General features: G+C 57.0%; 2 protein-coding genes across 8 annotated transcripts; one reads left to right on the top strand and one right to left on the bottom strand.

The window, feature by feature from the left end:
- Positions 1-870: 870 nt before the first annotated feature.
- Positions 871-20,159, top strand: ITGA7 (integrin subunit alpha 7). Of its 7 annotated transcripts, XM_074374651.1 has the most exons (27): positions 871-1,305; positions 5,602-5,729; positions 5,828-5,907; positions 7,017-7,272; positions 7,763-7,840; positions 8,169-8,288; positions 9,133-9,340; positions 9,471-9,664; positions 10,023-10,111; positions 10,231-10,358; positions 10,522-10,617; positions 10,783-10,844; positions 10,965-11,134; positions 11,586-11,735; positions 12,351-12,466; positions 13,010-13,202; positions 13,285-13,365; positions 13,472-13,551; positions 13,690-13,764; positions 13,898-14,000; positions 14,486-14,662; positions 14,846-14,977; positions 16,767-16,880; positions 17,089-17,187; positions 17,276-17,401; positions 18,387-18,499; positions 19,454-19,658. In XM_074374651.1, the coding sequence occupies exons 1-27, from the start codon at positions 1,100-1,102 to the stop codon at positions 19,512-19,514; spliced, it is 3,435 nt and encodes a 1,144-aa protein (XP_074230752.1). In that variant the 5' UTR covers positions 871-1,099; the 3' UTR covers positions 19,515-19,658. The 7 variants fall into 7 exon arrangements, with proteins under 7 accessions (XP_074230752.1, XP_074230751.1, XP_074230757.1 ...); XM_074374650.1 differs by lacking the exon at positions 18,387-18,499 and having other exon boundaries at positions 873-1,305; positions 19,454-20,159; XM_074374656.1 differs by lacking the exon at positions 18,387-18,499 and having other exon boundaries at positions 873-1,305; positions 7,763-7,894; positions 19,454-20,159.
- TMT1B (thiol methyltransferase 1B) lies at positions 20,148-22,829 on the bottom strand. The gene is made up of 2 exons (XM_074374665.1): positions 21,937-22,829; positions 20,148-20,878 (listed from the first exon to the last, which is right to left on the bottom strand). Exons 1-2 carry the CDS (start codon positions 22,432-22,434, stop codon positions 20,642-20,644), a joined length of 735 nt encoding a protein of 244 aa, XP_074230766.1. The 5' UTR covers positions 22,435-22,829; the 3' UTR covers positions 20,148-20,641.
- Positions 22,830-25,361: the final 2,532 nt, after the last annotated feature.

The raw sequence follows: 25,361 nt of genomic DNA, 5'->3' as shown, positions 1-25,361 counted from the left end.
TCCCCTTTTGAGGGTGGGAAATGTACCCTGGGAAGGGTCTGGAAGCTCGAGGCATCCTTCCCTTTCCTCTGCCTCTAGGGTCCAATCTCTCTCATCTTCCTCCTTCTTTGACAGCCCCTCCCCCCCCTTAATTTCCTCTTCCTGGATCAGTCTTTTCCTTGTTTTCTCCTTTCATTCTGCCCTTGTTGATCAAACTCTTGCCCTTCTTCCTCCATCTCTTTTCTCTTTCTGTTTTCTTTCTTCATGCCTCCTTTGCTCCCCTCTCCAGGCCTGCTCAGTTTTACTCTCTTCGTGCCTGTCTTTTCCTCTGTTCCCCTGAAGTCTATCGACGCGGTTAGCACAGCCGTTGCCACTGCCGGGCTCTGAGGGGTGGATGGAATGGGATAGGAGAGGGTGTGACTCGAACAGCAGAAGAGGTGCTCTGTGTGTCCATGGGGAGAAGGGAGCATTAAGGCACCACACCGGACTCAGGCCCGAGACCACTACCCTTCCATCACCCTTTTCTGTCTGCATCTCTCTTCCCAGACTGGCCTTTAGCCTCATCCACTTCTCATTTCTCCAGCATCCCCTTCTCTTTTTTGGCCCCTTTCTATCCGAATTTCTACGCTCCCCCCCCAAACCCCGCCCCATTCCTAATCGCCTCTTGCACCACTCGCAGGCTTGGGCAGGAGTGGGAGGAAGGGGAGACCGCTGGCGAGGGCGGTGCCGGAGCTGAGGTGGAGCTGGGGGGCGGGAGAGGGAGCAAGGTCAGTTCCCACCCGGAGCTGCCCGCCTGAGCATCCCTCAAAGACTCCCGTCGGCCTCCACCTGCCGCGGCACCGAAGGGCGGGGCGAGGGCGGGGCGAGGGCGGGGCGAGGGCGGCACCCCTGGGGGCGGAGGCGGGAGCCCGAGTGGACGCCGGGCTGCTGCTGCTGCATGCGTCCTGGCCAGTGCTGGGGCGGCGGAGCGTCAGAAGAGGGGTGACGAGGCGAGAGATTGGGAGACCCCCCTGAAGGACCAGCGAGACTCGGAGACCAGAGACTCGCCCTGGAAGACCTGGGGCTCAGGGCGCGAGCGTATTTCTTTGCGTTCTCAGGGAGAGCGCTCGGGGTTCGCCCCATGGCCGGGATTCCGGGCCGCGATCCTTGGGGGGCCCCTGGGATTTGTTACCTTCTCGGCTCCCTGCTCGCCGGACTGCTCTCCCCGGGGGCTGTAGCCTTCAATCTGGACGTGATGGGCGCCCTGCGCAAGGAGGGCGAGCCGGGGAGCCTCTTCGGCTTCTCTGTGGCTCTGCACCGGCAATTGCAGCCCCGACCCCAGAGCTGGTGAGTCACCGCACCCGCCCAGAATACCCGTGCCCGAGCCACAGTCTCCCCCAACCCCTTGCCCCATCTCTCAATCTTCAAACCCCACCAAGACTCTCAGACTGCCCACAGATATCCCACACCCCCGTCTGGAGCTTTGTCTCATCTGTCTTGGGTCTGAGACCCAGGGTCTTGCTTTGGGGATGGGTTTGAGAGCAAGGTTCTTGTCTTGGCCAGGAGCCACCTCCTTTTGCCTTTCACCCCACTTGCATCCTCCTTCCAGTCCCAGGGCCTGTGGCTCCCCTCCTTCAGGGGACTGAACTCCCCTAGGGAGGGAGATTGAGCGTTTTGCCTCTGCTTAGGGCAGAAGAGCGAAAGGACAGAGGTTGAAGGTGCCATGGAGGGATGGAAGGTAGACTCCATAAATATCTTCTTGCCAGAGTAGTGCCATGGGGTGGGATGAGAGCAGCAGCACACTGGGAGGCCAGGAGAGACCTGCTGCTTCTGTGGCTCAAGACCACGGGGAAGGCTGGGAGGAGAGGCTCGGAAGACCTGGGGGCGGGGGCGGTCTGGCAATCTGCACTAGGTGGTTTGGTGATCGAGAGTGGCAGAGAACAGAGCCCCCCAAAGCTGTAGCAGCAGCGGCAGCAGCAGTGAGGGGGATCCAGGAAGGATGCTGGCCAGGCGGTTCCCTCTTCTCCTCCTCAGGAAATTTCCAGTTCCAGGAATCTCAGCAGTGGGGGAAGGCGGGGAGGAGTGAGGGGCAGAGGACAATTCTGGTTAGTTTCTGATCAGTTTGGGACCCGAGGGAGAAGGACACAGTTGTGTGTGGGGCCTGTGACTGTCATGCTTCTTGTACAGTTGGCCGCTGCTCTGGTGTGCCATTTGAAAAAGAGGCAGGAAGGGGAAGAAAGCTTCCCACCCCTTCCCGCCGGGGGCGGGGGGCTTTTCTCTCCTAGGCCAGACCCTAAGCCACACTAAGTGTCCACTACTGGGATCAGTGCTACCCACTGGGACTCTCTTCTCCCCACTGCTGTTGCCCTGGGGGCAGAGGGTAGGGACCAGAGCTCATTTCTCTTGCCTTGTTCAGGGAGGAGGGGCTAGCTCTGATCTTTCTTCTTCCATTACCTTTGTCATTAGGGAGCAGGGTCAGTGGTCCCCCAAACTTTGGGAGTGATAGAAAGCTACTGACTTCATCTCTTCTTCAGCCTTCTCTCTGCTTCCTCCCTCATCTCTGTCTCCCTCCCTTCCCCTCTCTCCCCGCATCTGCCAGAGTTCCAGGACTGGAGGCCTTTTTAGGACATGCTGAACTCTCTGAGCTATTTCCAGGCAAATTCTAGGTTATTTTTAATAGCTTGGTCTCTTGTCATTTCCCCTTCATCTCTGAAGGTGGCCCCTGATTCTGTCTCCCAGAGCCAAGCCTGGGGCATTCCCAGAGGGGCCTGACCCCCTCACCCTGCTCTTGCTCCAGCAGGGGGCACTCCGCTATCTGGTGGCACATGAGAGGCCAGGTAGGTACCTTGCTAAGTCCCCCCGGCTTTGGAGTTGCAGTTCACCTGCCCCAGCATTTGCTGATTGAAAGACCTCACCTATTTTGATGTCTTTCGATCTGGCCCCGAGATGAGACTTTGAAGTTTAACCTTCTTTGCGCTGTGGTTTCAGCCTCATTTATTTCCATCAACTGTAAAATGGAGATGAACAATAGTACGACCATATAGAGTTGTTGTGGGCATTGAAAGAGTTCTTAATATATGGAAAATGCTGGGAATAGCACAGGCCTGTAGTGGGCGCTATGACAGTGCTGGTACTTTTATTCTTGTGTAGTGATCCACGGAGCTGGAGAGTAGCTTTAGTGCCTTACAGAGAGCCCTGATCCAACGGCTTGGCTAGAGCACCCCCTGGGCTGAGCCAACCTCCCAGGCCGAGCACCCTCCCCAGAGGGCCACCCAGACTGAGAGTCAGAGAGGGCTGGACTGGATCGGAGGCTGGAGTGTGTGGGGAGGTGAGAGGTGCCGAGGTAGTGGGCTACTCCTTCGCCTCCACTAAGCCAGGCTCCCAAGGAGTCCCTTGCTCCCAGCTGCCAGCATGTCTTTGTCTTTCTCTCTGCAGTGGCTGCAGCTGTGGCTACTGTTCTGTCCAGAGGCCTGGGGTAGCTGAGGACCGTGGGATGAAGTCAGGAAGGAGTGTGTGGCAGGGGCAGAGGTGGAGGGACTGGAGTGGCTGCATGTGGGAACTCTTGTTCCAGGAGGCATGGTCTGTTCTGTTCTCCACTGCGTGGGGCTGGGCATAGCTATGCACTCAGCTTCTTTCCTCCAGGTGGATCCCCCAGCCCGACCCCAGGTCGTGATCTCCAGGGGAGATGTGAGCACTGAGCACTGGTTGTTCGCTTCTCCTGGTACTTAGTTATGCACAGACCAGCTGAGGCATTGGTTGCTTCCATGAGCCTACATAATGTGCGGGTTCAGTGAACACATCCGGACACCTCCTAGGGGGCAAGTGCAAAGATGAATAAGACAGCCCCGGTCCTCCAAGGGGTCACCATTCCTGTGTGTGGAGGGGAGGCACCGCAGACTTGTCCAAAGGTTGGCCATGCCACTCAGTTTCTTTTTCTGCTCAGGGTACCCTCCTCTCCCCATCCCCATCTCCCTTTTCTGGAGGTGGCCAGTCATTGAGTGTGGCGGAAAAGGCACGGGTATTGGAGTTAGGCAGATGTAAGTTTGAATTCTAGCATACTACTAATGTCTCTGGGCAAGTTTCCTCATCTGAAAGACAGGAGAAGAATCCTTACATAGGATTGTTGTGAAGGTTAAATGAGCTGGTGAAGGTAACCTGCCTGGCCTGGTGCCCAGCACCCAGTAGAGAGTCTGTTTATTTTTTTAATCGAAGTATAGTCAGTTTACAATGTCGTGTCAATTTCTGGTCAGTAGAGAGTCTAATACGTTAGTTCCTCATATCCCTGGCATCTAGCGTAGGGCTGGGTCTGACCGTAGTAGGTGCTGACTAAATATTACTTCCTTGTCTCATCAGTGCCTGACACAGGGCTCGGCAGGTGATAGATTCTCAATAAATTGTTGTTAATCAGTGCCCAGTGTCTGCTCTCTTCCCTTGCACTTCCCACCCCCTCCTCTCTCTTGACACTGGCTCTGACATGGGATAACAGCTGCGAAGAGAAAGGAGTTGTGGGAAGGGAGAATGGCTCTGTGCCCCATCAGAACTGGCATGGTGCCCTGCGAATGCCTGTCTGCAATATTGCCCTGCACAGCTTCAGGCCTTGGCCCTCAGCGAGGGAGACGGAGGGAAAGAGTGTAGGAGAGAGGCCTTGGGGTTTGCTCTGCTGCCGCTTTGAGTCTCTTCCTCTATGAAGAGAGGATCCTTGTAGCCAGCTAGGTGCCTGTCACCTTGCCTCACTCTCTCCTTCACTCCTGGTCCAGGGGTTCAGCCCTAGGGGACCCAGGCAGCCTCCATTCCCAGCACAGTCCTTCCCTGGGGAAGAAGCCTTGGCTGTGATCATGGAAAATTGTCCTGCCAAGAAAGTTGTATCTGGGAAAGCGTCCGAGGGGGAGGTAGGAGAGAAGACTGGGTGGGGGCAGGGTGGATGGGAGAAGTGGGGAAAATCATGGACATGGGGAGGAGAAGGGAGGATGGGGAAGGGGATTCAGGATGTGGGGGGAGAATGGGCAGGAATGGAGGCACTTGCCCCTACCTCCATGCCAGCCGGAATGACCGATAGAATCCTGGGCCGGCAGGATTGCTGGTGGTGGGTGGGTCCTTGATGGGCCCCCAATGACGGGGTGGGGGAGGCAGAGCCATTTCTAGTCTCTTGCTTGGCTTCCAAAGCTGGTTCCTAGGCCACCTTATGGTGCCAGTCTGGGCTCCTGTTACTTTTGCTCCCAGCATTCTTGGCATTTCTGGGAAGGTTTCAACTGACCCATGCCTGAGGAGGAGGGCAGAGCTTGGGGATGGGGCCAGGGAGTGGGTAAGGAAGGCCTGGTCAGAAACAGGTGTTGGGAACAGGCGGTTCTTTCAAACTAGCAGTGCTGGCCAGGCTGCTTGAGTTGGGGTGTGTGTGTGTGGGTGTGTGTGTGTGTGTGCGTGTGTGTGAACTATGTATGTGGTCTCTCATCCAGATAGTATGTGCGTACGGAATGTGATGGTTGCATGGCCAAGTGTACTAATTTGCCCTTACCAGGACATGGGAAAACTGACGTTTAGCCCTTTTCCTGAGTCCTCCAACACTGCCTGGTACCAAGGAGCTGGGCCTGGGCAGCTCTGGGGAGGTGAAGGGCTCCGGCCACTAACTCCTGCCCCGTTGCACAGGCTGCTGGCGGGCGCTCCCCAGGCTCTGGCTCTGCCTGGGCAGCAGGCGAATCGCACCGGAGGACTCTTCGCCTGCCCCCTGAGCCTGGAAGAGACTGACTGCTCCAGGGTGGACATTGACCGGGGAGGTGAGGGACTTGTGGGGGCCGGGTGGGGGGAAGGACATGACGGGGGGAGGGGAGGCCCCTCCACTCCCCTCCCCTAATTCCCCATGTCCTGCTTCTAGCGGATGTGCAGAAGGAGAGTAAGGAGAACCAGTGGTTGGGAGTCAGTGTTCGGAGCCAGGGGCCTGGGGGCAAGGTTGTTGTGAGTACCACATTTTTTTTCACTTTTAATATTTACCATTTTTATTGAAAAAAGTCACAAAAATTAATTTTTAAAAAGAGGGAAAAATAGTTTGACTGTGTAATAGTAATATAATTGCGGTGAGTACATCTTCTGACTGTATGCAAGGGTGGTGTGTGTGTGTGAGTGTATATCTGTGTGTGTGTGAGTGGGTATCTGTGTGTGTGTAGTGTGTATATATACAGATGTGCTTACAGAACTCAGGTTGGCCATATGGTGTGATGGTCTGGTTCCCAGGACCTCAGGGAGATATAAAAAAGCATAAGACACAGTCCCTTTCCTTAGAAATTTAAAAACATCTAACTGTTCATTCAGCCACTCATTTGTCAAACTCAGGTGTTGTGCTAGTTACTGAGAGAGGACAGGTGAACACAGGGAAAAGCCTGGCCCGTGCCTCAGCTAGCCTGCTGCCTAGCTGCAGAGATTCTCATTCTCTCTTTTTCTGTGTCTGTTTCTCTCTTTCTCTGTGTCATCGCTAACACGCACAAACACAGTAATACAAGTCACTACGGGGCAGGATGTGGTTAACGTTAAGTGAGTGGTACAGTCCCCAGTCTATGAAAGTCCGAGGGAGGAGAGGAGAGAAAAGACTCCTGCAGGTGGGGGTGGTTTGAGCCAGGATTTCAAGAATAAGCAATGCTTGGAGAGTGGAGAGGGAAGGGAGCTCTTTGCAGATGAGGTGGTGGCACTTGGGAAGGGGTAGAGGCAGGACCAAGCTGGGCACGTTGGGGATTGTCCAACGTATGGCGGGATCAAGGAGGCACGAGTTCTGTGTGCTGGCTTCGCTGTGCTGTGGGCGCCCGGACAGAACGTGGAGCAAGGGCTTCTCCCTCCAGGGCCGGGAAGCGGGTGCAGAGAGGGTAGGATGGGGGTTCTGTATATACCTGCCTAACACTGGCTGGGCAGTGGTACCCAAGTGATGCTGGCAGAGGAGTGTGTGGATGTGTGTGCACCTACGCAGATGCACGTGTGCACACAAACCAGTGTCTGCCAAACATGTACATGTATGCATGTGGGTCAAGTAGGTCCCCAGCCCATGCAGTAGAATGACGGCTCCTTTCCTCGCACAGACCTGTGCACACCGATACGAGTCGCGGCAGCGAGTGGACCAGATCCTGGAGACAAGGGATGTGATTGGTCGCTGCTTTGTGCTAAGCCAAGACCTGGCCATCCATGACGAGCTGGATGGTGGGGAGTGGAAGTTCTGTGAGGGGCGCCCGCAGGGCCACGAACAGTTTGGGTTCTGCCAGCAGGGCACGGCCGCTGCCTTCTCTCCAGACAGCCACTACCTCCTCTTTGGAGCCCCGGGAACTTATAACTGGAAGGGTGAGTCACACCTAGGGGAGGGGAGAAGGGAACCAAAATGTCCCAGTACCTCAGAGAGGGGACTGGGGGCAGCACGTGGCCAAGCATGCCCACAAGTTCACTGCCACGCCTCCCACCACCGTCATGCCAGTGTACACACATTCACGAATGGGGCTATCTCCTCTCCTTCGCATGGCTGAGTGTTCTGCAACAGGCTGGCACGAGTCCCCACATCCACCGCTGGGCACCTGCCCAGCCGGGGCGCGCATGCTCCAACACACCAGCCCACCCTTCATCACTCCCATTCCCATCTCTGCACGCTGCCGCTGGCCAGGCTGACACTCGGTGAGTGTGATGCCAAGTCTGGGGGACCCCAGGCAGCTTGGGCCGGGGAGGGGGTGGAGACAGGGCTGGAAAGGAGAGGAGGGGCTTCCCTGGGGGCCTGTCTAACATCCGGCCTGGGGGTGCACCTCACTTCCTGCCCCGGGCACTAACAGATCTGTCCTTGCAGGCACGGCCAGGGTGGAGCTCTGTGCACAGGGCTCAGCGGACCTGGCACATCTGGACGACGGGCCCTACGAGGCGGGGGGTGAGAAGGAGCAGGACCCCCGCCTCATCCCGGTCCCTGCCAACAGCTACTTTGGTAGGGACCCCTCCCCGGCCCAGAGCTGCTCTAACCCTCTGTTCCTCTCTCTCTCATCCTCCCTCTCCACGCTCCCATCCTTCTGTCTCTGTCTCTGTCTCTCTGTCTGATTCTTATCTCTCTGGTCTCTTTGTCTCTCTCATGTTCTTCCTCCACTTCTTCCTCTTCTGCCTCCTCCTTGCCTTTCTGTCTGCCTCTGTCTCTCCACTCTGTGGCCTCTTCCCCGGATGTCCCTCCCTGGTGTCTCCCCCCACCCCCACCCCATCCCCCGCAGGGTTGCTCTTTGTGACCAACATTGATAGCTCAGACCCTGACCAGCTGGTGTATAAAACTTTGGACCCTGCTGACCGGCTCCCAGGACCAGCCGGAGACTTGGCCCTGAATAGCTACTTAGGTTTGTAAGCGCCCCTCCACGTCCTCCTGGGCCCTGGGGGCTTGGCCTGGCCTCCCCTCCTCTCCTGCCCTGCCCCGCAACAGCACACTTTCAGGGAAATACCCACTGGGCCCAACTTAAAGAGAAGAGCTGAGCCCAGTAACCAGGACGGAGGAGAAGAGGCCCCAGGGGTGACAGCCTAGGGGGCTGTGACCGGGGTCTCTGGAGGAAGGTCCAGGTGGGTGGGACTGTCCCGGGAAGGAAGGAAGCTAGACCTCTGGGGGCCTTCCTCTGAGGGAGGGATGGTGGGCACGTGTGGAGACAGGTCCAGCTGTGTTGGTAAGTCCCTCTCATTGTCTCATCTGCATCCCTCTGCAGAAGAGGAGGAAATGAGGCCCGGGAGATGTTTGGGTGAATCAAGTTCTCCCCTACTCCCCCATGTCTCCTCCCTCCCATCCATGTGAAGACTTTCTCTCCCTGCATGGATGGTGGGAATTGGGGGCAAGGAAGGTGCATTGGATGGAATGGGGGCCTCCTGGGTGTGCAGAGGGGAGAGCAGTTCCCTGGGAATCGTATGGGAGGCGACCTGCCCTAGCTCCTACCAGTGCCACAGCCCCCCGCCCAGCTCCTTGGCCTTCTCAGTGGCCTTTCTCCCTCCTCCCCAGTCCTTGAGGCCGACCTCACCGCAACCCTTGTGCCAGCCCCCAGTATCTGGGTGGGGAGGGCTGCCAGGCCTCCAGAGGGGAGGAGGAGTGGTGCAGCCGTGGTGGGGATACCTTGGCAGGCGCCTTCCACCTATTGGCTCCGACCTGCTTGGAGAGGGGCAGGGTGGGGGGGCGCTTACTAGTGGGTCGCCCCCACTCAGGTTTCTCCATTGACTCGGGGAAGGCGCTGATGCGAGCAGAGGAGCTGAGCTTTGTGGCAGGGGCCCCTCGTGCCAACCACAAGGGTGCTGTGGTCATTCTGCGCAAAGACAGTGCCAGCCGCCTGGTGCCCGAAGTTACACTGTCTGGGGAGCGCCTGACCTCCGGCTTTGGCTACTCACTGGCTGTGGCTGATCTCAACAATGATGGGTGAGAGAGGGCCGAGGGAAGTGGAGCCTGGGGGAGGCTGGGTCCGGGAAGGGTGAGGGGCCTCTGGCCTTTCCTCCTGACTCCCCAGGCTTGGGAGGACTCCACACTGACTGTCTTCCTCTCTCCGTAGCTGGACAGACCTGATAGTGGGTGCCCCCTACTTCTTTGAGCGCCAAGAAGAGTTGGGGGGTGCCGTGTATGTGTATATGAACCAGGGTGGTCACTGGGCTGGGGTCTCCCCTCTCCGGCTCTGCGGCTCCCCCGACTCCATGTTTGGGATCAGCCTGGCTGTCTTGGGGGACCTCAACCAAGACGGCTTCCCAGGTGTGACTGGGACCGGGAGAGGCTCAGGGGAGGGAGGGGGCAGGGCAGGGGTGGGGAAGTACCTCTGAGGTCAAGAGGAAGGTCCTCTGAGGGCCCAGGGAGGGGAGCAGCCTAGGCTCACACCTGGGCAGCTTTGTGACCTTGGGCAGGTGCCCTTTCTGAGCTAGCGTTACCTGCAGAGAGTAGCTGAGAGGACTGAACGTGATGCGTGTAAGGTGCCCAGGACTTAGTAGCCGCTCAGCAAGATAGGGAAGACAGGACATGGAGCTGAGTGACTGAGGGAAAGCTGGGGCCTGGACCTTGTGCCTCTCTGCCCCCTGCCCCCCCAGGTCTGATTGCCTTTCTCCTGCTCCCGCAGACATCGCCGTGGGGGCTCCCTTCGATGGGGATGGGAAAGTCTTCATCTACCACGGGAGCAGCCTGGGGCTTGTCGTCACAGCTTCCCAGGTGAGGGCTGTGGCTGGGACCAGGAACGGGCATGGGTGGGACAGGCGGCGGGGCAGCAGCGGCAGGGGAGGCAGAGGCCCGGGGGTGGTGGGTGGGAGGCCGACGGTCTGGCCCCGCAGGTGCTGGAGGGCGAGGCCGTGGGCATAAAGAGCTTTGGCTACTCCCTGTCGGGCGGCCTGGACGTGGATGGGAACCATTACCCGGACCTGCTGGTGGGCTCCCTGGCCGACACGGCCGTGCTCTTCAGGTGAGCCCTCCCTCTGCTCTGCCCTCTTTCTCCCCGAGGCCCGGAGCACCCCCCCCATCCTCCCCGCCCCGGGCCAGCTCTGCTGCTGGAGAGTCCACCGCCTCCCCGCTTTCCCAGCCTCAAGTTCTCGTGCCTCCTGTGCCCTCCACTCCCCATTCCCCAGGGCCAGGCCCGTCCTCCACGTCTCCCACGAGGTCTCTATCCTTCCGAGAACCATCGACCTAGAACAGCCCAACTGTGCCGGCGGCCACTCAGTCTGGTGAGGTGGGATCCCAGGGGAGGGCGGAGGGGAGCCTTCAGGGTCCAGTCCTGCACCTCTATCTCTCTTTCTCTGCCCAGCTTGGGGCTGGGGCTGGGGCTGGGGCAGGAGTGTGCAGGGTCGGGGTGGGACCTTGGCCTGTCAGCCTCGCCTTTGTCCCCGCAGCATGGACCTAAGGGTCTGTTTCAGCTACGTCGCATCGCCCAGCAGCTACAGCCCTGTTGTGGGTGAGTGAGGCCCCTCCACCCCCACCCCAGTGGGTTTCCCGGTGCGTCCCCCGAGGTGGAGGAAGGGCCGACTGGAGCCGTTCCCCAGCTCACTGGCTCCTCCTCTCCCACCTGCCACAGCCCTGGATTACACGTTAGATGGGGACACAGACCGGAGGCTACGGGGCCAGGTCCCCCGTGTGACATTCCTGAGCCGTGGCCCGGATGACCCTAAGCACCAGGCCTCAGGCACCGTGTGGCTGAAACGCCAGCGTGACCGAGTCTGTGGTGACACCACGCTCCAGCTTCAGGTGCACGCTGCCCCCTTGGCCCCTGAGGGTCACTGTCATCGCATCCTATTTCTTCCTGCTTTCCTCTCAGCTTCCTCCCTGCTTTCCTCTCAGCTTCCTCCCTAACACACGCACACCTCATTCTAAGATCTCGACCCTGGGGAAGGCTCCCTTTTGGGCTGACCACCCCCACCCCCCAACCGATGCCTTCTTGCGTCTCCTGTTAAGCTCTGTCCTCCCTGGAGAAGGTGACAGCAGGTTGTGTCTTCACGTCTGGTTCTCAAAGCCCTGCTCTCCTCCCTTCTCTACCCCAGTCGCTCTCCCCCCTCCTTGCCCAGTTCTCCACCTCTCTCCTTCACCTCCCTGAGCCTCTTTCCGAATTTCAGGATCTGTCTCAGGTCTGGCTGGGGCTTTGGGCAGGGCTGGGGCTGGGGGTTGTTCTTGTATCCATGTCTGTGTTTTCCCTTCCCAGGAGAATGTCAAAGACAAGCTTCGGGCCATTGTGGTGACCCTGTCCTATAGTCTCCCGACCCCTCGGCTCCGGCGACAGGCTCCTGGCCAGGGGCTGCCCCCAGCGGCCCCCATCCTCAATGCCCACCAGCCCAGCACCCAGCGGACGGAGGTGAGCCTGGGTTCCAGGTTAGCCCAGGAAGAGGAGCCGTGGCCCCTCGCCAGTGACACGCACTCACAGCGCGCGAGACCCTTTCACCGGTTACCCCGGTATTTCCTCCTGTTTCTAGATGCTGTAACAGGGGGGACCCCAGATGAAACCTGGCCCAAGTGACCATGAGTTGCTAGTCGGAGGGGCAGGCAGGCACTCAGGGGCGCAGGGGTGTGGGGCTCTGCCGTCTTCAGATGTGGTCTCCAAGGCCACCTCTATCCCAGCCTGCTGGAGGGGAGCGTGGAGCTCCTTGCATGGGTTTCACGGCCGGTCTGGCAGTGGCTCTCTTGGCTTCGCGTTCTAAGTCTGGGGCTCGGTTACACGGGAGAAAGGCCTAGGAAATATGGCCTTGCTCTGGACTAGCCTGCTAGCCTCTACTGCGACATCGTAATACTCCCATCATTTTGCTGATGAGGCCCCAGCTCAGAGTGGTTGAGTGACCAGCTCGATATCACACAGCTGGGAAGCCGCAGGTCTTCGAATTGAACACAGGCTGTTTACCCCTGTGATCCTCTACCCCACCTAGGCAAGGCACATTCACCCCCTAGCAATGACCCTCCTCGAACCTCTCCTCAGATCCACTTCCTGAAGCAAGGCTGTGGGGAAGATAAGATCTGTCAGAGCAACCTGCGGCTGGTCCACGCGCGTTTCTGCACCCGCATCAGTGACACCGAGTTTCAGCCTCTGCCCATGTGAGGCGGAGCAAGGGAGCAGGCGGGGTGGGAAGGCAAGAGCTCCAGGATCGGAAGGAAGTCCCCTCAGGAGCGCCAGTCTGCAGGGAGAAAGCGGAAGGCTGGGGGGACCTGCTGATAATTCACAAGTTTGCAGAGGGGGGCAGTGGTGGACCCACAGGGGCTCCCCTGGCAAGGAATGACAGGCCTTCACTATATATATACATATATACATATATATATATACACAAACACACAGTTCACATGTCATATATCTCTCTTTATAATCTTCACGACCCTGTGAGATAGGAATTCTTGTAAATCCCACTTTATAAATGGAAAATGGAGGCCTAGAGAGGTTAGGTTACTTGCCGAAGGTCGGGTAGTGGTGGAGCTGGGACCAGAATGGAGGTCCCCTGACTCCAAGTCTTGATTCTCCTAAGCCTGAGATTTGGGGGACCCAGGCGGGAGGAGAGGGGGCATGCCCTGGGGGAAGGAGGCAGGAGAGGGGGGAGGCCGGGGGAGGTGTTCAGATCTTAGAGTGAGTGGGATCTGACCCTCCAGGGACGCAGATGGGACGACAGCCCTGTTTGCACTGAGTGGGCAGCCAGTCATCGGCCTGGAGCTGAAGGTCAGCAATCTGCCCTCGGACCCAGCCCAGCCCCAGGCCGATGGGGATGACGCTCACGAGGCCCAGCTCCTGGTCACCCTCCCTGCCTCTCTGCACTACTCAGGAGTCCGGGCCCTGGACCCTGCGGTGAGGACCTGGGCAGGGTAGGCGTGGGGTGTTCAGGGGCTCCAGCAACCCAAGCTGACCTCTTCTTCTCTCCCCACTCCAGGAGAAGCCACTGTGCCTGTCCAATGACAACGCCTCCCACGTCGAGTGTGAGCTTGGGAACCCCATGAAGAGAGGCGCCCAGGTTGGCACATCTGCCCTTGTCCCTATCCAGGGGGCTCTCTATCCCCCGATCATTCCTCAAGCCCCTCGCCCTTCTGGACTCTCATCCTGCTCCGTCCTTGCTCCAGGTCACCTTCTACCTCATCCTTAGCACCTCAGGGATCACCATTGAGACCACAGAGCTAGAGGTGGAGCTGCTGTTAGCCACGTAAGGCTGGTGGGGCCAGGGTGGGTGATGGTGGGGGAAGTTGGCTGAAAGTCCACCTAGAAGGGGCTTCACTGTGCTCACCTGACCCCTTGGGGTGGCGTCTGTGCCCGCTGCCCACGCCCGCCCTGCCAACGCCAGGATCAGCGAGCAGGAGCTGCGTCCGGTCTCTGCCCGAGCTCGTGTCTTCATCGAGCTGCCGCTGTCCATCACAGGGTAAGCCCTGCCCAGGGGGGCACCGCCGCCAGAGGGGTGGGCACTGCTACTGCCAAACCCAGGCCTGGGCTCTACCTCACCCTCCATCAGGCCCCAGGCCTCCTGAGCCCCCGTTTTGACCCCTCCTCGCCAGGGTGGCCATTCCCCAGCAGCTCTTCTTCTCCGGCGTGGTGCGGGGTGAGAGTGCCATGCGGTCTGAGCGGGATGTGGGCAGCAAGGTCAAGTACGAGGTCACGGTGAGTGTCCTGGTGAGGCCCCTCCTTCTTGGCACAGAGGAGGGGCTGAGGTCTGCCCCAGGAGCTGTGGCTCTTCTCCCATGTGGCCGCATGGTGGTCTAGCGAGTTCGAGGCCTCGCTCAGCCCCTGGGCCTTGGCTGTGGGCAGGTGTTTGTGCTGGGGCCTCAGATGGCCGTCTCACCTGCTGGTCTGGGGGGCCCATGAGGGCCCAGGGCAGCTGCTCTGCCTAGGGCCTCAGCTGGGGGCCGTGGACTCGGGGGCAGGGCTGCTGTCTCTCTCCCGGACTCTGCCCCGGCGCGCCTGGGGCCTTCCCACACCTCTAGTGGCATCTCTAGGTTTTCCTGGCCTTGGGGCGGGCAGAGACTGGCGCCTGGATCTAGGATCCTGGGTCTTTGTGGAGACTCTGCTCTCCGAGGCCTCCCCGCAGCCCGCGTGCTCTCCATCCCCAGGGATTTAGTGGCCCTCACGCTTGCTTGTGCCCACAGGTCTCCAACCAAGGCCAGTCACTCAACACCCTGGGCTCTGCCTTCCTCAACATCATGTGGCCCCACGAGATTGCCAACGGGAAGTGGCTGCTGTACCCCATGCGGGTCGAGCTGGAGGGCGGGCAGGGGCCCGGGCAGAAGGGGCTCTGTTCCCCCAGGCCCAACGCCCTCTACCTGGTGAGTCTTAGGCCGGGTGGGCAGGGCTGCTGAAGCAGGGTGGGAGGTAGACTTGGGAAAGGATGCTGTGGGCTGGGGGTGTGTGGATAGGTGGGGGGCCCGGAGGAAGGTGGTGGGTAGGAGATGCCATCTCAGGACTGCTGCGTTTGGAGGGACCCTCACTGGGCCCCCTCCCCACCTCAGGATGTGGACAGCAGGGACAGGAGGCGGCGGGAGCTGGGGCAGCCGGAGCAGCCGGAGCCTCGTGAGCAGCCGGAGCCCAGCACGTCCTGGTGGCCAGTGTCCTCTGCTGAGAAGAAGAAAAATGTCACCCTGGTGCGGGCAGGGCAAACTTGGTGCAGCCAGAATGGGGGAGGGGGCGCGTGGTATGATAGAGGATGCGGGTGGTGGGGAGGGAATGGTGCGTCAGGACGGTGGGTGGCGCGTGGGGAGGTGCGATGGTCTGACACCTGGGCAAGTTGACGGGACAGTGCACAACACGCCTGTGAGGCAGCTGCGGACGCCAAAGTCCCACCCCTCCACGCTCACCAGGTGCTTACTCCAGGGCAGGCGCTTACCTATAGCCTTTTCATCTTGTGGATGAAAGATCACGGTTTATAGAGGTGGGATGGTCTTAGCCACCTCTGAGATCTGTTTGTTGTTCTTTTGAATTCTTTTTCGACAAAAAGTCAATTTGCATAAGGAAACCTGCTTGATTTTCACAATGTCAAGGACGCTTTAGGTTTCCGACAGTTCTAATTCATGTGATTTATTGTCTCTCCTTTTTGAGCAGTGTTGCCCCCCTTTTCCTACTTGTGTCACCTAGCTTTGTTCCACAGGCAGACTTACTGAGCAGATTAGCGCATGCTCTGTGCTGTCCCTTGCAGGGCGGTGCTGGCAGGGAGAGTGAGCAGGGGACACAGGTCAGCAGGGTACTTGGTCTGGTGGCAAGTGGGTGAATCTCAGGTGTGGAAGGAAGGGCAATAGAGGCAAGAAGAGTCAAAGAGGCCTTTGCAGGGGGAGGTAAGCGGCGGGGCCAGCTCTGGTGTCAGCTGTCTGGGAGGGAGTTCCACTGTCACACCCCATCCCTCTCGGGGCTTCTTCAGCGTCCCTGCTCCCCTGAGAGCATGACCTGAAGCAAACGAAGGCGCCTCAGGAATAGTAAGAGCTTGTGTCATCGCTGTTTCCCTGATATGTGGCTAGTCCTGGCCTTCCCCATGTGACTGGTTTCCTCGGAAAGCCCTCCCTTTCTGATAAGAACTTTGAAATGGATTCTTTTACTAAAAATGGCATTTAGACAAATTGACCAAGGATTCTTGAATTGCTCCAAAGTGGCAAAATAAAGGATGATGCAAAGAGTTCAAACACTGTCAAAGCCAGTCTTCTGTATACGAAGTGTGATAAATAGAACATTAATCTTAGGCAAACAGGCCATTAAGTGGGATTGGGCCAAATGGATTTAAGTCAGGCCTGGAAGGAGCAGGGCCTAAGTCCGCTGCCCCCCAGCGGCTCTGGGGCAGCCTCATCCTCCTTCAGTGAGTTTGGGCTTAGCAGAGGAATGCGGCTTTGCCCACTCTGGACCTGGGTTCAAATATCTGCTCCACCTCTTAGCAGCTTTGTTAGCTGTGTGACCTGAGGGAGGTCACCTGGCTTCTTTGAACTTGAATTTCCTAGTTTGAAAGATGGAGATGATGGTAATATGCACATTGCAGGACAGTAGCACATTTAAATGGGGCAAGTACCTCGCAGATAGTAGATGCTCAGTAAATGGGACCGTCATTAGGTAGCAGAAGCGGCACCTGGAGAAGCTGCTCTGCCTGTTGCTGTCCTCCCTGCTCCCCATGCATCTCAACACCGAATAGCCCAGATTTGGGGTAGGCTGCTGTTTTGGACCAAGGGTTAGTTTGGGAAGACTTCCTGGAGGAAGGGGGTTTGAAGCCAAGTAAGGAAAATGGGATAGATATTGAATGAGGAGCCAAGGGAAAGGGGGGCTCAGGGAGGGATGGAGGGAAGGCTCTGGGCAGACTCAGTGTCTGTGTGAGCACGACCGTGAGGGTGCTGGGCCCTGAGCAGCTCCGTGGGGTGGGGCCACGCGGCTCAGAGCCTCTCCTGTCCTTGTCCCCAGGACTGCGCCCAGGGCACGGCCAACTGCATGGTGTTCAGCTGCCCTCTCTACAGTTTTGACCGCGCGGCTGTGCTGCACGTCTGGGGCCGCCTCTGGAACAGCACCTTCCTGGAGGTGAGAGCACGGCCGGGGCACCGGGCTGGGCGTCCTCTTCCCCAACAGCCCCTCGGGGACTCACTTCTCCTCCCACCTCCTCTGTGTCCAAATGCAGCACACACAGCCCAAGACAGGAGGAAACACCCTCTTCCATTTACAGCTTCAGAAGCTGGGGGAGGGGGGCCTTAGGCATTCAGGAGGAGGGTCTCCTTCCCTGCTCCCTTAGGAGTACTCAGCTGTGAAGTCCCTGGAGGTGATTGTTCGAGCCAACATCACCGTGAAGTCCTCCATCAAGAACCTGCTGCTCAGAGACGCCTCCACGGTGGTGAGCTGCAGGGCTGGGGAGGAGGGGCCGGGGCTTCTCTTCTCTCCTGACGCTCCCGCCCTCGTTCTGCGAACCCCTCCCTCCCCAGATCCCAGTGATGGTATACTTGGACCCCGTGGCGGTGGTGGCAGAAGGAGTCCCCTGGTGGGTCATCCTCCTGGCTGTCCTGGCCGGGCTGCTGGTGTTGGCGCTACTGGTGTTGCTCATGTGGAAGGTGAGGCTTGGGGAGGGGGAGGCCGGCGGGGGCTGGGCTCCTTGTCAGGCAGGTGGCCTCTCCAGGTGTGGTTCTCTCACCCACACTCCCATTTCTTCAGCAGATCTGCACTGAGCCCTTACCCTGCACGTACCAGGGACCCTGTCGAGCCCTGGAAGGTTCGGAGATAAGGCAGGCGCAGATCTTGTCAGAGGTTTTATAGTCTCGTGGGGGAGGGGAGCCTGTGGTCAAGCACAAGGCAGAGGTACTAAGTCAGGAGAGTGCAGGGGGAATTCAAGGGGGGAGAGCTTGAGAGCCGGGGGCCTGGAGCTGGGCCTTAGCAGGTGGGGTAGCAGGGTCTGGATGTGGGGAGGTGAGTGGGTGGGTCTGCGCCTTTCAAAAGGACCATGGGAGGCAAAGCCATGGAGGCAGGGAAATGTGGGCTGATTTAACTAGAGCATGGCAAGTAAGGCTAGGAAGGAAGCTGTGGCCAAGGAAGCCAACCAGTGTGGAGAACTGCCTCCAGGGAACTGTCTCCAGGACTGAACTCGGAACCTGCACATTCCAGGCTCCACGGGGAACTGTGCTCGTACACAGAGTGTAGCCAGAACCACGTTTGCATCTGGGGCTCCACTGAGAGCACATACGAGCACATGTCCGTACAGTCACACCCGTCACCTGCGGTCATCCCCTGAACCATATGCTACATTTGCGGAACTATGCACGCCCTTGGGGCTTTATGGGGAACTGCCCCTCCCCTCCTCCCTGGGACCATAGACCAAGCACATGCTCTGGCAAATGCGTGTCATCAGTGGACCAGGCCTCTGGGCGTCCAGACTGTTGGGAACCTTGCCAGCTCTTTTTAGGGGAGATTGATGCCTGGGAGAAACTGGCTCTCTGCTCCCTGCTCGCATGGAAGGGGGACCAAGCAGAAATGGGGGCCCCCATCTTTCTCCAGTCTTCCCATCCTCCTCCTCTTCTGCTCCCCTCCTCCCTTACATCCCAGTGTGGCTTCTTCCATTGGAGCAGCCAGAGCTCATCTTTTCCCACCGACTATCACCGGGCCCGTCTGGCTGTGCAGCCCTCGGCCATGGAAGCCGGGGGTCCAGGGACTGTGGGGTAATTGTGTGTGAGCATGTGTGTGTGTAAATGTGTGTGTGCGTGTGTGGGGATGTGTGTGTGTGAGTGTGAGATACTCCCAGTAGTCACGGGACCAGGGATGTGCGGGGTGAAGAAATGAGATTGCACGGGGGCCGCGTGAGTTCTAGGAGCTGGGGTGGGAGGGACTTACCAGGGTGAGGTCATGAGGGGGCGTATACACAGCCGGGGGCACGCACCAGGGTTGGGTGGGCTCCTGGGCTGTGAGCATGTGGGAGTACAGGGAGGTGCCGTGCTTGTCCTCTGGGGGCATGAGTGTGCAGGCTGTCGTGCAAGGAGGTGCCGTGCAGTCTGAGCATGTAGGAGTCTTGGGCCGTCCTGAGTGTGAGCAGTCCTGAGCGTGAGTGTGCACGGGGCACGTTTCCATCTTGGTGTGGAAGGGCCAGCATGTTCATGACTCAGGGAGGGGCCGGGCCATTTTATTCACAGAGGGGAGGGCCCAGCCCGAGGGGGGTGCTCCCAGCGCACGAGCACACAGGCTTGAAGAGGAATTATTCCGGAGCTTCCACGGGTCTCGGAAGCCATGTTTTCCCTCCGAACTCGTTTGTGTTCCTGGGGATGCTATTGGGCCTCTTAAAAGCTTGGGAGGGCGTGGGAACCTTTGGGGTCAGCGGTCCTGATGTTCTACCTTCAAGCCCCTCTTTCAGGTGCCAAGGGAGATGTCCTTGGTCCTGCACCTCAGGCCCTCTCCTGGTCTTTCTCTTGCTGTGAATGAGTACCTGGGGACCCAGCATGGATGGTGGCCCTCATTGGGGCTGCTTGCTGTGCTGGCTGCCGCCCAGCCTGTCTCCTTCCTGCTGCCGTTGGTCCTTTCTGTCTCAGGGACCTTGGAGGCAGGCAGCTGGCTGTGCTGAGCACCTGCCCCAGGGACCTCAGCCCCGCAGGCTCCTCACGTCTGGCCTGGTGTCCTTCCAGATGGGATTCTTCAAGCGAGCGCGGTACCCCGAAGCCGCAGTGCCCCAGTACCACGCGGTGAAGATCCCGCGGGAAGACCGGCAGCAGTTCAAGGAGGAGAAGACGGGCACGATCCTGAGGAACAACTGGGGCAGCCCCCGGCGGGAGGGCCCCGACGCGCACCCCATCCTGGCTGGGGATGGGCAGCCCGAGCTGGGCCCCGATGGCCACCCTGTGCCAAGCACTGCCTAGCCTCCTTTGTCCCAGCTGGCCCTGGGGCCCCCGCCACCCCTTCCCCAGAGACGGCTCCTGGGGGTGAAGAGGGGGGACCCGGTCGCTGGTGTCCCATCAGAATTTGGCAGGATCTGCTTCCTCAGGGCACAGACCTCTACCCCCATGAGGACCACCCCCCAAACATCCCCTTAGGATGCTGTTAGGTGAGAGGGGAAATCAGGGATGGGTCATGGGGGAGGGTGAGGAGGGCAGTGATGTTCTGATGCAAAAGTGGGGAAGGGGACCCCAATCCTTCCCTCTCCCATTCACCCTGTATAATGGAACCCCAAGGACCTGTCTCCCCAAAAGTGCCTTAAGCCCAGAGGGTGGGGAGGAGGTTATGTCGCTGACTCAGGGGCTCTTCCCTCCCTAGCTTCCCCTCTCCTCTGACCTTAGTTGGCTGATCCAATCTAGCAGATTTTGTCTATTTATTAAAAAATACTTGAGGACAAAACCTGGCTCCTTTACTGAGTCTGGCCGCCTCCTGCCCAGGGTCTGCAGGAGAGGGCAGATTTTCTCTGCACACACACAGCTCAGGACAAAGGTGGTGATGGGAGGGAGTGCTGGGGGCCTGGCACAGACACACGTATCATGACTTGTGTGACCAGGTCCTGGGGCACTTGAGTGTGGTCTCAGAAAGAGGAAAGGGCAGCTGTCCTGGGGTGGTTGGGCAAAAACTGGGAGACCCAGTCCAGGAATTTGCAGCTAGGGGTACGGCAGGGTGTCACTGCTCCCTCCCCGCGGTCAGGGGAGCAATAGCGCTTTTCCACTGAAGAGGGAAGGGTTGGAGAGTCCCCTGGCAGAGGTGGGGGGGAGGGGTGGGGTGGGGGAGGGGTGGTGGGGAGATAGCTTCTCTCTGCCCAGATCCTCTCAGGAGAAGGCAGACTCAGCAGATGGGTGGGATCATTCCGACCGCAGGCAGGATTTGGGGAAGGCTTACTTCACGGCCTTCCCCATGATGTGCGGCCCAACAGGCAACCACTTGAAGGGAGGGGGCTGTCGTTCCATTTGGAGTTCCGAGAACTGGGCACTTTCCAGATCCTTCCAGGTCTCTCTGGTGAGGCGGCAGCCATCCCCGATGTGTTTCCAGGTGGGCTCTGCAACTTGCTGCCACAGGAAGGCCCAGCTCCCACGCGGCTCAGCCACGTGCTCCCAGAAAAAGAACAATCCTCCCTGGGAGAGAAGAGCGTGTCACTCACCTGCTCCACCCACCGCCTGCCTCTAACCTCACCTCCGTCCCGCCGGCCACGCCTGCCCGAAACCTCTCGGTGAAGAGGGAGGTGCTGGTCTTCAAGTTCGGGGAGCAAACCCGTCCTGCTCCGTGACGCCTCCTGCGCCCCGGCTCCGGCTGCCCGCCCAGAGCGAGTGTGACGAGCCTCCCGTGACTGAGTGGGGACGACTGGTGAGACATTCTCAAAGGGCGGCCAGAAGGACAGCGTAACCGAGGGCAGACAGATGGGCAGGCGGAGAACCAGGAGCAGAGGTCTCACTGGGTACAGAGATGCTTGCCCAGAGCCCCCTCCCGAGAGCCAGACACACGTGTCCTGGACATCTCAGCCAGCATTTCGGGGAAAACTTGCACTGGGCTTCTGATTAAACTGGGGTTCCTCCAGCTCTTCGCTCCTCGCTGTGCCTTCCCTAGGTGATCTCATAGACCTCTGTGCTTGGAATTTACCAACTAAAGCTGGTGACTTCCAAATCTGTATCTCCAGGCTCCCTCTTTTTCTGACTTCCAGATCTGGACTTCCAACTGCCTCTGGGTTCTCTCTGCCTCATGGCACCTCAGACCTAAAGAGTTCAAAACAGGTTTCTCCTGTCTTGCAAAAGGCATTTCCCTCTACCGTCCCTCCCTCCATCAGCTGCTCATGCCAAAAACCTGGAAACCATCCTAAACTCCTTTCTCTCCACACCCAGTTCCCAATCTTACGGATTCTACTTCCCCTGATATCTCTACCTAGAACACTGTCAGTTGCCCCACTCCCTCCAGCCCCTGCTTAATCCCTCGGATCTCAATGTAAACATCCCATCCTTAGGTGTCCTCCCCTCTTCCCCGACTTCACTGGGTGGCTCTCTTGTGGGCTTCCACATCCAGCCGTGTTCACCAGCAGATGGGGGTGGACGGGTGTCAGATGCACTAGTTCACTAGATTCCCCGTCCTGGGTGCCCCGGACATGGCGGTGGCCGCTGCTACATTTGCTGCCCCGCACCCACACCCTTCCCACTCTGCTCACCGGCCTCAGCACTCTCTGGACCTCCTGCAGGACCTTCCTCGGGCTCTGCACTGAGCAGAGCACCAAGGTGCAGACCACCACGTCCATGGAGCCATCGGCCAGCTGCTTCATGTCCTCTCCGAAAGCCACCACAAACCGTTCATACTCGAGATGTCTATTCTCGGCCATACTTTTTGTCAGGAACTTCTCAAAGTTGGGGTTCGGGTCCAGGCAGGTGATCCTGCAGCCAGATGGGTAGAACTGGAAGTTGGCACCAGTGCCGCAGCCCAGCTCCAGCAGGGCCATCTTGCCCGAGGCCCCCGCAAGCCCCTTTATCTGGCTGAAGATCTCCCGCTTCTTGCCCTCCATCTTGCGGTTGGTCTTGGCCGCCAGCACGGCCATCAGGTAGGGGAAATAGCTCTTGCACAGGGGCTCCCAGAAGCCCAGCAGAGCCATGATGTGCAGGGGCAGGGTCAGGAGCAGCACCAGCAGCTGCAGGAGCCGGACCAGGGCGTCCATGGCAGCCCGGCTGGGAGCGGCGCTTCCCTGGCGCCCGGCCTTTCCGCGCTGCCCGGCCGCTGCAGACGCGCGTCTCTTTTTGCCCCGCGGTAGGACTTTGCTCCCTGTCTCCTACTTGGCAGTTTCCTCCTCGCCGGGTGGAGTGGATCTGTGAAATCCCTCCAGAGGGCACAGGTCCCAAGCCCCCACAAGCTCTTCAGCAGATTTTATGGGAGGCAAAGGAACAGGTGGCATCAGTGTGTCCTGAGTTCGGGGCGCTCTGCCCAGTTGAAGAGGATGGTGTGTGCTGACCATCTCAGAAGGGAGAGAAGGGGGAGGGGGGCTATGTCTCTGATCACAGTTTGCGGGGGCCAAATGCCCAGCAGAGCTGACTCACGCCGGCCCGCCCTGGCCTGATTCAGTCCTCAGGTTCTGCTCGGTTTATGCAAGCTGGAAGTTCTGGTTGGGTGTCACTGGCACACCCCCAGGGCTTTGTAAACAGTAACCTGCCTCTGCCCCAGATACAAGCCAAAAACCGAGAAGAATGTGTCTTAACCAGGGGGTGGGGGTGGAAGGGTAGGGGTGTGGGGGTGGGAGGGTTGTCACAGGACTTTTCTGCTGGGCAGCGGCACAGGGGCCACTCAGGCTCCAGCAGCACAGTGCAGGAGACGTCTTCCTGAAATAGTTCATCCCCGCCTGACTCAGGGTTTGTCCCCAGACCTCTTCTCTGAGGCCCCCAACGGCCGGGATGGTGACATCAGTGGGTTTGACCGGTAGGACAGAGGCAGTGGTGTTTGAGCTCCCGTCCCAATCAGGGACTTTGTTTAAACTCAGTCCTTCCCCAGAGGTCATCAGTGGCCCTGGAAAATGGTCCTTGTGAGATTTTAGATTGTTATAATCCCCCTCTTGTATAATGCTAATGCATAATGGTGAAGGAAATTTTACTTGAAGAAAATCAACAACTTGGCATTCATTTTATTGCTGAATAGTATCCCATTTTGTGGATATACCACAAATTATATATCCATTCAGCTGTGGATGGGCCTTTGGGTTGTGTCCAGTATTTGTCTATTACAAACAGAGCTGCTACGGTCATTTATATACGTGTCTTTGTGTGGACAAATGTTTGCATCACCTGCTTGTGGAATGGATATTTATTCATTTATTTAAAATGTGTAACTATTCTTTTGTTTTGACTGTGTCATTGAATTTTGTTGTTGTGGTGGTGGTTAGAGACACATAACATAAAACTTACCATCTTCACCATTTTAAGTGTACAATTCAGAGATATTAAAAACATTCACACTATTGTGCAGCCACCACCACTATCCATCCCCGTAACTCTTTTTATCTTGTAAAATGGAAACTCTGTGAAACAGTAACTCTCCATCCTCTCCTCCCAACCCCTGGCAGCCACCATTATACTTTCCATCTTTGTGATTCTGACTGCTCGAAGTACCTCATTTAAGTGGAATGATGCTGTGTTTATCTTCTTGTGACTGGCTTATTTCACTTAGCATAACATCCTCAAGCATTGAAGCATATTGAAGAATTTCTTCCTTTTTAAGGCTGAATAATGTTTTGTTATGTATATACACCACTTTTGCTTACTCATTCATCTATCAGTGGACACTTGGGTCGCGTCCATGCTTTAGCTACCGTCAGTAATGCTGCTCTGCACGTGGGTGTACAAATGTCTCTCTGAGACACTTCTTTCAATTCTTTTAAAGGACATGTACCTAGAAGTGGAATTGTTGGATCATATGGCTTTTTTTTTTTTTTTGGTATTCTATTTTTGATTTTTCTGAGGAACCACCGTACTGTTTTCCACAGCGGCTGTACCATTTTATATTCCTACCAACAGTGAACAAGAATTCTGATTTCTCCACATCTTTGCCAACACTTGTTGTTTCCTGTTTTTTTTTTTTTTGATAGCAGACATCTTGATGGGTTTGAAGTGATATTTCATTGTAGTTTTTTAAAATTTATTTGTTTATTTATTAGTGGGGGAGGTAATTAGGTTTGTTTGTTTATTTATTTGGTGGAGGTACTGGGGATTGAACCTGGGATGCTAAGCAGGCACTCTTACCACTGAGCTACACCCTCCCCTCTCACTGTGGTTTTGATTAGCATTTCCTTAATGCTTACTGATGTTGAGCATCTAGCATCTTTTCATATGCTTATTGGCCATTCGTATACCTTCTCTGGAGAAACGTCTATTCAGGTCTTTTCCCTAGTTTTGAATTGGGTTGTTTATTTATTTATTTATTTATTTATTTATTTTTGGTTTTAGGAGTTTTCCATATATTCTGGTTAATAAGCCGGTAACATTTATGATTTGCCTTTTTACTCTGTGGATAGTGTCATTTGACGTACAAAATTTAAAAAATTTCACCAAGTCCAATTTGCCTATTTTTTCTTTTGTTACCTGTGCTTTCAGTATCTTCCCCAAGAAATCATTGCCAAATCCAACGTCCTGAAGATTTTGTCTTGTGTTTTCCTAAGTTTTATTGAGTTAGGTCTTACATTTAGGTCCTTGATCCATTCTGAGTTAATTTTGTGTGTGTGTGTGTGGAGTTAGGTAAGGGTCTAACTTCATTCTTTGCATGTGGATATCCAATTTTCCCAGCACCATTGGTTGAAAAGACCGCCCTTTCCACATTGAATGGTCTTGGCACCCGTGTCAAAAATCATTTGACCATACAATTGAGGGTATATTTTGGGCCTCTCTACTCTATTCCATTGGTCTATACATCTGTCTTTATTCCAATATTATAGTATTTTTTTCTTTCTTTTAATTGAAGTATAGTTGATTTACAATGTGTTAGTTTCCAGTGTACAGCAAAGTGATTCAGTTATGCATACCTATATATCTAGCTACCTACATATCTATTTCTCTATCTGTCTGCCTATTCTTTTTCAGATTCTTTTCCATTACAGGTTATCAC

This window comes from Camelus bactrianus, chromosome 12 (assembly GCF_048773025.1).
Source record: "Camelus bactrianus isolate YW-2024 breed Bactrian camel chromosome 12, ASM4877302v1, whole genome shotgun sequence".
NCBI lineage: Eukaryota > Metazoa > Chordata > Mammalia > Artiodactyla > Camelidae > Camelus > Camelus bactrianus.
This window is presented reverse-complemented; position numbering and strand designations above follow the sequence as displayed.